The following is a 13,157-nucleotide window of genomic DNA, read 5'->3' as shown; positions in this document are numbered from 1 at the left end:
CATTCAGTAACAGAAGAGTAAATTATACAACTACTCAAAGGAATGTTTTACATTTTTGTATTGTTCAGAAAGTGACCTAGAAACATTAATAGTAATAATAATAATATCTTTCAGGAAATAGTGTTTGATGTAGTGTATAAGGGAATTCCAGGTATGGTGTATTAATTGATGTGATGAAAGCCGGCCGTGGTGGTCGTGCGGTTCTAGGCGCTCCAGTCCGGAGCCGCGCTGCTGCTACGGTCGCAGGTTCGAATCCTGCCTCGGGCATGGATGTGTGTGATGTCCTTAGGTTAGTTAGGTTTAATTAGTTCTAAGTTCTAGGGGACTGATGACCACAGCAGTTGAGTCCCATAGTGCTCAGAGCCATTTTTTTGTGATGAAAGCTGGAAAAAAAGTAATACAAAATGAAACTGTATAATTATTTACGGAAAGAATGCAAAGGGAGACACTTTCCCAGTACTAAAGTAATACTAGGACTTAATGAAACTAACGAGCCAGATCACGTTTTGTTTACTGTTGTTACTGGTTTCGGTCGAATTAGCCTGTTTTCAGATTTTATTCTATAATAAAGAACTGTTGGTACCACTGGGGTAAATTCAAGTGCATCGTTACAACAACCATCTGACGCCAGTCAGCACACTGTTTTAACCCGCTAGTTGGTTAAAAATTAGGAGCGAAGAGTATGGGAGTAATTCTGTTAGATCTTCTGCGGTGTCACCGCCAGACACCACACTTGCTAGATGGTAGCCTTTAAATCGGCCGCGGTCCGTAGTATACGTCGGACCCGCGTGTCGCCACTATCAGTGATTGCAGACCGAGCGCCGCCACACGGCAGGTCTAGAGAGACTTCCTAGCACTCGCCCCAGTTGTACAGCCGACTTTGCTAGCGATGGTTCACTGACAAATTACGCTCTCATTTGCCGAGACGATAGTTAGCATAGCCTTCAGCTACGTCATTTGCTACGACCTAGCAAGGAGCCATTACCAGTTACTATTGATATTGTAAAACATGTACCGTCAAGAGCGATGTTCACAAATTATGGATTAAAGTTAAGTATTCCAGCAGCTACGTACTTTTTTTACTAGTCTCAATTCGTTTAACTGTTCCAGACCTCACGCCAGCCTGCGTGAGCTTAAACGCGTGCCTTTCGGCTTCCTGTCATAGTGGGTTGGCTGTCTTGCCAAACCACAACATCTTCAGTGTTTGCACAGTCGAATAACGTTTGGGAGAAAGTAACTCCTTGTACTTGCAGGTGAGTGGAGTTGATTGAAGTTTACTGAAAAGATTTCGCCACAACGAGAAAAGATTTCCTTCGATTGCAACTTTCTTATCGTAGTAGTGACACTCTCTCGCTAATTTAAGCACAACACCAAATGAGTACCCTCAACTGAACTTTTTCCGCGTCTCATGTCAGTACTATCTCCTAAGGGTTCCACACTGTCTAACAAATAGCAATACTCTATTTAACGACAAATAAGCGTTGTATAGACAGCTTTTTTTAATGAATGTATTGCACTGGGTGGTTATAATTAAATTTAAGCTGCTTACACAGGTCCGCAATGTGTTCAATATGAGTACTGGAAACGTCGACGAGATGATGTACAGCGCCAGATTTGCACCTGGTGGCAAAAATCGGATCTAATTTTCTTTCCCAGAGTAAATCGTTTCCGCATTAACGCGTTAGATTATCTATCATGCTTCGCTGCCATACGATAATTACAGCCCAAACTGGACCTCTGTGAGTAGCTACACTTTAATTATAACCACTGTGTACCATCAAGGCGGTCTGCCATTGAAACAATGTTGTAGGTTCACCTTTGCTGCACATACGAGGTGCGGCTAGAAAAAAACCGGACTGATGCTGGAAAAAACATTTATTTACAATTATTTACAATTTCATGTTATCTCCTTCAATGTACTCTCCTCCTCGGTCTCTACACCGCTCCATACGAATTTTCCAGTGTTCATAGCAATGCTGCAGATCATTTTCGGTAAGTCCATACATTACTTCCGTCGCTTTTTCTTTTACTGCTTCAACAGTCTCAAATCTAGTTCCTTTCAAAGCTGACTTGACTTTAGGGAAAAGAAAAAAGTCACAGGGGGCCAAATCAGGTGAGTAGGGTGGATGATCTAAGATGGGAATGTTGTGTTTTGCCAAAAACGTCTTCACTGACAACGCACTGTGAGCTGGGGCATTGACTTGGTGAATGATCCATGACTTTTATCTCCACAAATCGTTCCGTTTTCTCCGTACTCGCTCACGTAGGGTAGCCAGGACGCTAATGTAGTAATGCTGATTCACTGTTTGTCCCTCTGGTACCCAATCAATGTGCACAATCCCTTTGATGTCAAAAAAAAAACAATCATCATTGCCTTGAATTTCCATTTTGACATTCGTGCTTATTTTGGTCGTGGAGAACCAGGAGTTTTCCAATGCATCGATTGGCGTTTAGTTTCGGGACCGTAAGTAAAAAACCACGATTCATCGCAAGTAATAACATTTTGTAAGAAGGTGCGATCACTTTCAATGTTTTCCAGGATGTCAGAACAAATCATTCTTCGGCGTTCCTTCTGTTCAATTGTGAGACACTTTGGAACCATTTTTGAACACACTTTGTTCATGTTGAAACTTTCATGAAGAATCTGCCTAACACTTTCCTTGTCAACTCCTGTTAACTCAGACACTGCTCTGATTGTTAAACGGCGAACTTGTCGAACAAGTTTACCGATTTTTTCAATGTTTGCATCAGTTTTTGCTGACAATGGTCTGCCAGTGCGAGTGTCATCACTGGTGTCTTCGCGGCCATCTTTAAATCGTTTAAACCACTCAAACACTTGTGTTCGCGATAAACAATCATCGCCGTACACTTGTTGTAACATTACAAACGTTTCACTTGCAGATTTTCCTAGCTTGAAACAAAATTTGATGTTAACACGCTGTTCTTTCTGTACACTCAACATTTTCCGACGCACAGACAAAACGTCAACTACTTAAAACAGACGCCAGGGGCAGACTGAGTGCAGGAGGCAGATGAAACTCGAGCAGTAGGCGGAGCGAGAGTCACGTGACAGGCCACGCGACTTTCAGCCTTATTGCATTCGTTTTATTGTTTCACCAGTACTAGTCCAGTTTTTTTCTAGCCACACCTCGTATAACTAGGTATGTATTCGGAACGACAATCTCTGACTTAACCTGCAGCAGGAATTCATCACATGCGTCTATCACTAAATGGTCAACCTGGTGCACGGTCTCTCGGCCCCAGCTTCCTATGTAACTCCTTCCTGGGACGACAAAAATTTGATTTTCAGTATTTCATATGATTAGTGATGGAAATTAAAAAATGATATAATAATCTGCTCGTTAAGAGGTTTAATCTTGTACTTAAAACAGTAAGATTCATATTAAAGTTAGAAACTGTGTATGTGCCTCAAGGCAGCGTAACTCACGACGAGCAGATTACCCAGAATATATTCATCAGGTATTTGAGAATGAGAGCACTTAGTAACTTCCAACAAACTTAACATATTATTTGAAACGATTTCAGAACTTTTATTCATTGACACCCCTCACAAAATAATGAAAGGAAAAAGTTTATCACTTACTACCTTTCTGCTGTTCACTCAGCAATAGCTCAGAATCAGACATGACGTTTTAATTTGTTTCTTGTTTAATACTCACTATATTCACAACGCGTTTTGCATACAATAACCACGTATATCGCTGAATGTACCTGAAAAATTGTATCATTGCACGACATACAGTTGAGGATATATGACGTCATAATCATTGAGCTGCATGAAAAACTAGTTTCTCTTAAAATGGAGCGTCTCCAACAGTACAGATTATACTGGACTTTATTTTGATCTTCTTGGTAGCTTTATTATAAGCCGAAAACGATATGCGCAAAAATACCTACGAAATCCAGGTCATTATCTCAAAGAAAGTATATCAAAGGTCGTTTCATAGATCCTTGAGGAACGCCACGTATAATTTTATTCTTACGATATGAATTAATGTTAATTACTAGAAATTATGTGCTTTTAGGATAAAAATACCGTGGCATAGTTCATAAAATACTCCATGACAACGCAGTTTGATAAGTATCTGGATGTGAGGAATAGTATAAGAATCCTTCTGGAAATCTAGGATTACAAAATGAACTTGAAATCATGTGGTGATTGCATTCGTTGCTACATGCGAATAGAGACGTAGTCGTTTTCCACAAGATCAATAACACTAAATACGAAATGGTTATGTGTCTTCGAGGTATATCACAATGTCTGAAGACGACTTATATTTCATAATCGCACCACAATTCCAGTAATAGAAGCAGAAATAAAAAGGAATACTGAAAGTTATATACGACACATCACGCAACAGCTGTGGCAATGAATTGTCTCAAGAGTTCGTTTACAGTAAATTTCTCTCAGTGCTCCACAATATAGTACAGTTACAACCCGAGGGCGAACCTTATGAAACCCGACATCGTTACTCGCAGCAGAAACTCGTTACAAAGCAATGCCCGGGCACCGCAACCCACATTATTCTTAATTGTTTCGGGCGGTGGAGGGGGCAGGGACGAGAAGCTAGAGAGCGGGCAGAAACGAGAGAGAAAGGGGAATGATTAAATTTCCCGTCCAAGCCACAAAGAGGGCTACATTTTTAGGACGATAATTTTGTGCCCATAATATCCGAAAAAATATGAACGTTCATTAAGTAAGAAATTGGGGAAATACTACAAACGTTATTCTGCAGCAAATATACACTTTCCCGTGAATCGAGCTTCGTATTTTTAGATCATTTTCATTTGGCAGCTGTCGTAACTGGAGGTAAAGTAATTTTATGACAGGTGAAGGTAGGCATAACGCTGAATGTCTACATTTCTGAAAGGAAACAAATATTAGTGGGAAAGAGAGATATTTTATGAAATAGAGATTGTGACATTTCTGTGACTGTAAAGCACTTTACGAACCGACTGCCGACTTTTGAGGTTTTTTTAAGTGACAAGTGAATGTCACAACAGTTAATAAAATATGGATAGTACAGGCGACAGAAGCTAACGTACTGCACGTGCAATCGTCGTGACCAGGGTATTACCTAGTTCTTCCCACTGTCGAAATATTTTTATCTGTAATGGCTACATGAATGCCGTCTATGAAGTCGAAATCGATTTCAAGACAAAGAATGTAATCTTTACAGAAAATCAGATAAAGGAGAGGAAATCATTAGTGACGGAGAGCAAGGTCGGATTGGGTCATAAATGGAAAAGAAAGCCGACTGTGTCCCCTTTTAAGGAAACTATCTCAAAATTTTACACAAGCGATTTTGGGAACCAAGGAAAACCTATATCTGAATGTCCCAACAGGGAAGTGAACCCCGGTGCTCCCGAATACGAGTCCTTCGTTTCACCACTTCTCACGGTACTAACACAACATAAAAATGTTTCTCTGTTTGTGATAAGGTCTTTGCAAGTATATATGGACAATTTCGCGTCAGTAAATGTAAATATTACATACTGATTAGAACTGATTCAGAACGGGCATTCGAGTCTCTACGCTACACAATAACTACACAGCCACATTTAAAATTTCAACGTCAAGGATAGCAAATAACGAAATTTTACCTACTGTTCGTATACTGCACAGCGGAAACAGTATGTAACCGTCTTTAGAAATATATGTCTCGCTGTGGAGTTCAGAGGCGATCCAATGGCATCCCACACCATAAAAGCAAATACTGGGCCCATATGACAACGACAAGTGCCATCCTACTCTGATGTCGTCCATCTTGATGCTGCAACAATGGCCGCCATGCTGACAGTCTGTTGTGCTGCAGTATGTCTTCACTACGTCCGTGAGGTCACTTGTCTTGGGTGTAAACGAATCCTTTCCGTGACTCAGTGACTGTGTATGCGGAGTTAAAACGAATGTGGTACCATGGTCGGGCAGCGCCTCATATGCCACATATTTCTGTAAGTCACTGCTGAGCGACGCTTAAGGTGGCGTAAAGAGCGATGCAGCTAAACAGGGAATGAGTGGAAAAGTGTTTCGGAGAGATGATTCGCGTTGTACGCTGTATCAGTCCGCTGGAAGGCATTGGGTTTGGCGAATTCCTGGAAAATTTTACGTGTCATTATGTGTAGCGCCAACAGTGAAGTACAGAGCAGAGGACGTTACGGTGTGGGCGTATTTTTCATGCTTACTGTGTGATCCATTTTTTGAGCATAAGGAAACGCTAAATGCGGAAAAATCTGAACATATTTTATAGCATTGTGTAGTTCTTACAGTGGAAGGACATTTCGGAGACGATGAGTGTATCAGCATGATGATGCTCCCAGTCGTAAAGCAACATCTATGGCTCAATGACTTGTGGACAATAACATTCTTGAAACAGACTCACTTGCCCAGAGTCCCGACCTGAACCCAATGGAACACCTTTGGATGGCTTAGATTGTCGAGTTCACTCCAGACTCGAGCGTCCAACTTCACCTTTGCCTTATCTGGTTTGGGCTCTTGAGGAAAAACAGGCTTCTATTCCTCCACATATATTCAGACAACTCACAGTTTGTGTCCCCAGCAGAATTTAAACTTTCATAAAGGTGATGGGTTGATACACACCATATTATTGTTCGCTAGTAGATGACAATAATAATATACAGAAGAATGGAAAAGTAAATTGAGAATGTGTTAGATGAGGATCAGTTTGGTTTTAGAGCGGGTAGAGACACCAGAAAGGCAATTCTGAAGTTGCAGTTGAAAATGGAAACAAGACTAAAGAAAAATCAAAACACGTTCATAGGATTTGTCGACCTGGAAAAATCGTTGGACAATGTAAAATTGTGCAAGATGTTCGAAATTCTGAGAAAAATAGGAGTAAGATACAGAGAGCAACGGGTAACATACAATATGTACACGAGACAAAAGGGAATAATAAGAGTGGACGACCAGGAACGAAGTGTTCGGATTAAAAAGAATGTAAGACAGGGATGGATGTCTTTCACCTCTACTGTTCAATCTGTACATCGCAGAAGCAATGACGGAAATAAAAGAAAGGTTCGTCAGTGGGATTAAAATTTAAGGCGAAAGGATATGAATGACACGATTCGCTGAAGACAGTACTCTTCTGAGTGACCGTGAACAAGAATTACATGATCTTCTGAATGGAATGGTCTAATGAGTGCAGAAAATGGATGAAGGGTAAACCGAAGAAACATGAAAGTAATGAGAAGTCGCAGAGATGAGAACAGCGAGAAACTTCAAATCAGTACTGATGGACACGAAATAGATGAAGTTAAGGAATTCTGCTGCCTAGGCAGCAAACTAACGATGGATGGAGCAAGAAGAACATCAAAGGCAGACTAGCCTAGCACTAGCAAAAAGGGCATTCCTGGGCAAGAGAAGTCTGCTAGTATCAAACATGGGCCTTAATTTGAGGAAGAAATTTCTGAGAATGTACGTCTGGAGCACAGAATTGTATGGTAGTGGAACATGGGCTGTGGGGAAACCAGAACAGAAGAGAATGGAAGCATTTGAGATGTGGTGCTACAGACGAATGCTGAAAGTTTGGTGGACTGATAAGGTAGGAAATGAAGAGGTTCTACATATAACTGGAAAACACTGTCAAGACGAAAGGCAGCATCATAGGACATCTGTTAAGACATCAGGGAATGATTTCCACGGTAGATGTAGAGGGCAAAACCGGCAAAAGACAGAGACATCCGGCAAATAAATGAAGAGATTGGCACAGGAAAGAAATTCGTGGCAGGTTTCACCAAACCAGTCAGATGAAAAGTAGGTACCGGGTAGATTTTGAACAGATAATATACAGCTTGAAAGTCGTTTCTGGCACTCTGTGCCAAGCAGTAAAGAGAGCAGTACGGAATACCCATGTAAATGCAGATTTAGATTTTTGGTTTGTCGTTCGAAAGGCACCAGACTGAATTTAACAGTTGGAGAGAAAAGTCTACCACATGTTTGCAAAAGATGAGAAGTGTTTGGATGTAAATTGTACTGCTGGAATATATACTCCCAGTCTAGCAGGTCATCAGCTTGTCTACTTGTTTGTTAGTGTCCTGCCTCGGGGAGAAAAATAATCAATTAGCTTCACACACATCTCCCTTCCCGCTCCCTTTTTCTGTGTCCATTTGTTTCTCTGCTGTCTCTGTCCATCTCCCCCTGCCACTATGTGTGCATCTCCTCCTCCATACCCTCTCTGTCTGTCCATATCCTCCTCCTCCCTCTATGCCATCTCCTCCACTCTGTCTCTTCGAACATATCTCCCTCACGCCTTCCTCTGTCCATACCTTTTTCGTTTGCCTCTTTATCCATCTACTTCTCCTCCCATCTCTTTCTGCCAATTTCCTCCTCCTGCCTCTCTCTACCAAGCTCTTCCTCCCTACCTGTCAACCCATCCGTTCCTGACCCCCTTTATCAGCATCTTCTCATCTTATCCTCCCCCTTCTCTCTCTGTCATATCCTCTTTCCTACCATCTCTGTCCATCAACATTTCCTTACCCATCTCTCTCTATCTCCTCCTCCTCCTTCTCTCTTTGACCATCTCGTCCTCCCTTGCTCCCTACTTATCTCCCCCTGCCCTCCTCTCCTAGCACATGCTTCTTCTCAACTTACCCTAATAACCCCCTCCCCTATTTCCCCTCTTCCCATGGATCTCCAACTGTCGCATCTCCCTATCGATCTTCTCCTTCTCCTACTCCCTCCATTCTCTTCTTGGCCCTCTCTCTCCCTTCCCTCATTTCTGCTCTCTCTGCCCATCTGATTCTGCCTCCGCCTTTATCCACCTTCATTCCCCCTTCTCTGTCCATCCCTCTCTGCACCCTCTAACACTAACCATCCCCCACTCCGCATTTTCCATGTCCCACTTGTCTATTCATTTTAAAAGTCCCCAAGGCGTATCCATCCGAACATATAGGCCCTGAAAAACATGTCTATAAAGTAGTCCAATATGACTGCCACAACACGCCTGTTATGCAGGACAGCTTACATGTCAGAGCCTGGGAAAGTCATTCCTTGCCCCTCATGTATTTCAGGCTGATACTGATTCCACACAACATGCTTGTCATACAGGGTAGTTTATAAAGCAGCTACTGTTGAGAGCTGCTGTTTTTCTGTGCCAGATTTGTTTGAGAGGAGATCCCAGGCACACACACACGCACACACATACACACACACACAAAATACATCAACGATTTTCTAGTCTTTATTTGACACTTCTCTTTGGCAAGCTATGATGGTTCACATCAGTGCCCAACCACATAGATTTTGTTTCCCAGGATTTCCCTAAATCGACTGAGGCAAATGCTGAGACAGTTGAAATGGTACTTCTGGTTTCCTTTACAGTCCCTCCCCAATCCAATCTTGTGCTCTGTCTCTAATGAAATCAATACTGATGGAACGTTAAACTTAAATCTTTCTTCCTTCTTCCTTCTCCTGCTCCTCAAAGTGCGAAGTTAACTATCCGTAAATCCCTTAGCAGATGTCCCTATTTGAGATAAGGGACCTCTATAGACTCCTTTGCTCACGTACTATTTATGGAACTACTTCATCTCATACATTATTTCTCCACTTGATTTTTAACTTTGTTTGATACCATCACTCTTCAATTGTTTCCAATTTCTTCTTCTCCAGATTTCAAATAGTCCATATTACACTTCTGTACTGAAAGAAGTACATTGGGCGCACTTGTGTTTGCCACCAAATAAGATAAGAATATTAATAAATTAGTATACTATAAACGATGAACGTGTCTGAAGGCTCGATAATGCGGATCGCTGACTGCGCGCGACCGCAGAGCCAGAGATACTGCTAGTGCTGGAGTAAGCGAGCGCTTGGCTCACAGTTGTAGTTAGCTGTATGTGAGGGAAAGACGATGGATTAGGCAGTCTCTGGGGTGTGCTGTGTGAAGCCACAAAGAGTTATATTAATGTAGGTATGTCAGTATTGTTGAACAAGGAATCAGAAGTCTTCATGCAAATAAGGTAACGATGTTCAATAATTATGATTTCTGTTTTTGCCAGCGCGTTTGTATAGATGAGTTGGCTGATAAATTGTAATCGTTTAGTAATACCAGAATGTACGTAAACGGTTTGGTTACAAAAGACTTGTTAGATATTTCAGTTTTGTAATGCTTTTAACATTTGTTAACAGAGCTATGTGTAATTTGATGATTTCCATTTCGAAATTTGGAAATTTGTCGTAACGTCCTATGGGACCATACTGCTGAGATCAGTTACGCTTACGCACTAGTTAATATAACTAACTTACATTAAGGACAACACACACCCACGCCCGAGGGAGGACTCGAGCCTCCGACGGGGGATTTGCATTTATGTTTGATTAATGAAGTTAGATAATACTTTCTGTTTAAATATCATTGTTTGTGAATCAATTGTGAGTAATGTAACTTCAATTTTCAGATGTTTTTGAAAAGGCAAACTTAACTTGGAATATAATTTTGCTAAAAACACTGAGTGTTAGTAACTCACCATAATCAGTACCGCCTCCCAGTCCAGGTCACATATTTTCAAAAAAGTTAGATTTTCTTAAATGTTCTCATTTATCAACCAAATGAATTTCATGTACATTTCCAGTATTATGGCCAGCATTACACACTGCTTAGGCAGTAGTTAGCATATTTATATTTTTTTATGAGACTCTAGAATATATCGCGTTCCACCGTTACTGCTTTAGAGATAAGACAATTTATTTTATTTGCTTTGCGCACAGGGAGCAGAGTTATTAGTTTTGAACAGGGCCTTAAGGATTCAGTGCTTAAGTGGCTGAATGTATTTTGCATGACTGTATTTCTTTATTGGTATTGGGAGTTGCATTGCACAACCGATTCGTGTAAAGTTTTGCTAACAATAACACAGAGTAAGCACACCACTTGCAGTTACAACACCCAACACGACAATTCGAGTTTAATACTCATTCCACAGATGTGCATTCATTCAATGTAATCGTAAAGTTATCATTTTTAAGGAAAGTTACACCTGGAACGTTACGATACAACGCTATGCTCCACACATACACCACCATTAAGTTTTTCCTACTCTCCTAATTAATATTTATTTCTGGTAAAGGTGTTTCAATAAAGAAAGTGATCTTCGCCTCTACCAGTCTAACTCTGATACCTTCCTTGCTTCAGCATTCTGCTGAAACTGTGTGAACTGAGAAAATGTATTACGGATCTTCAGCACTTTTCTTCTGTGTGGTAAATGAAATGGAATGGCGTCTAAACCACAACACCAAGTGAATTTGCAAATATTGTAGCGGTGAACAAAGTTTTTATTTTTTCACTACTTTGTTACTTACGAGCTTGTTTCCTGAGTCACTGTAGATAAACCATTTTTCTGAACCACCCACAGACTTACAACGATACCTCAATCCTAAATGAAATTTAACAAAATTAACAGAAAATTTTCATGAGGTAACTTGTCACGATGATAATTTATACAGCGCTATTACAAATGATTGAAGCGCTTTCATAAATTCACCGTAGCTCCATTCATTGACATATGGTCACGATACACTACAGATACGTAGAAAAACTCATAAAGTTTTGTTCGGCTGAAGCCGCACTTCAGGTTTCTGCCGTCAGAGCGCTCGAGAGCGCAGTGAGACAAAATGGCGACAGGAGCCGAGAAAGAGTATGTCGTGCTTGAAATGCACTCACATCAATCAGTCATAACAGTGCAACGACACTTCAGGACGAAGTTCAACAAAGATCCACCAACTGCTAACTCCATTCGGCGATGGTATGCGCAGTTTAAAGCTTCTGGATGCCTCTGTAAGGGGAAATCAACGGATCGGCCTGCAGTGAGCGAAGAAACGGTTGAACGCGTGCGGGCAAGTTTCACCCGTAGCCCGCGGAAAATCGGCTCATGCCACAAGTGGAGACCGACAGCGCCGACTTCATCTTTCAACAGGATGGTGCTCCACCGCACTTCCATCATGATGTTCGTCATTTCTTAAACAGGAGATTGGAAAACCGATGGATCGGTCGTGGTGGAATCATGATCAGCAATTCATGTCATGGCCTCCACGCTCTCCCGACTTAACCCCATGCGATTTCTTTCTGTGGGGTTATGTGAAAGATTCAGTGTTTAAACCTCCTCTACCAAGAAACGTGCCAGAACTGCGAGCTCGCATCAACGATGCTTTCGAACTCATTGATGGGGACATGCTGCGCCGAGTGTGGGAGGAACTTGGTTCAAATGGTACAAATGGCTCTGAGCACTATGGGACTTAACATCTATGGTCATCAGTCCCCTAGAACTTAGAACTACTTGAACCTAACTAACCTAAGGACAGCACACAACACCCGGCCATCACGAGGCAGAGAAAATCCCTGACCCCGCCGGGAATCGAACCCGGGAACCCGGGCGTGGGAAGCGAGAACGCTACCGCACGACCACGAGATGCGGGCTAGGAACTTGATTATCGGCTTGATGTCTGCCGAATCACTAAAGGAGCACATATCGAACATTTGTGAATGCCTAAAAAATTTTTTTGAGTTTTTGTACGTGTGTGCAAAGCATTTTGAAACTATCTCAAATAATAAAGTTATTGTAGAGCTGTGAAATCGCTTCAATCATTTGTAATAACACTGTAGTTGCTAACTTTAGCGAGTATTGGTGTCTGTAACTTAATGAAACGTAGTTGTCATGAAATTTCAGCAATCGTGAGAGAAATTACCTTCGTGCTTGCTCTGTGGAGGTCGCCCTGAGGTTCTCCGCAGGTGGAGCAAGACGCCTGCTGCCAGGGTGAGTAGGAAAAGGGCGCCGGCGAGCGCGGGGGCGATGACCTTGACCCCGGAGTGCAGCCCCCTGTCGCTGTAGCCAGAGTGCACCGTCAGCTCGGGCGGCGCAGTAGCTGCAGGCAAAGTGCACGAGAAGAGCTAAGCGCCTGACCGTTAGTACAGCTATTTAGGACTGTGCAAATTACAAGTGCAGTCCTTCTAATTTTGCTGAAAACATCTGACGTGTACTTTGCTTTTGTTATATACACTTTCTTTCTGAGTACTGTAAGTACACTCCTGGAAATGGAAAAAAGAACACATTGACACCGGTGTGTCAGACCCACCATACTTGCTCCGGACACTGCGAGAGGGCTGTACAAGCAATGATCACACGCACGG

The 13,157-nt window shown here is 41.9% G+C and overlaps 1 protein-coding gene across 1 annotated transcript in view; it reads right to left on the bottom strand.

Moving 5' to 3' along the window:
• The window catches only part of LOC126150481 (Down syndrome cell adhesion molecule-like protein Dscam2), a 171,791-nt gene that overhangs the window by 27,017 nt on the left and 131,617 nt on the right, over nucleotides 1-13,157 (bottom strand). The window contains exon 12 of the mRNA XM_049915879.1: nucleotides 12,716-12,892. Coding sequence (XP_049771836.1) covers nucleotides 12,716-12,892 — 177 coding nt within the window. The remainder of the gene's footprint in view (nucleotides 1-12,715; nucleotides 12,893-13,157) is intronic.

Source organism: Schistocerca cancellata, chromosome 2 (assembly GCF_023864275.1).
Source record: "Schistocerca cancellata isolate TAMUIC-IGC-003103 chromosome 2, iqSchCanc2.1, whole genome shotgun sequence".
NCBI classification, from domain to species: domain Eukaryota; kingdom Metazoa; phylum Arthropoda; class Insecta; order Orthoptera; family Acrididae; genus Schistocerca; species Schistocerca cancellata.
This window is presented reverse-complemented; position numbering and strand designations above follow the sequence as displayed.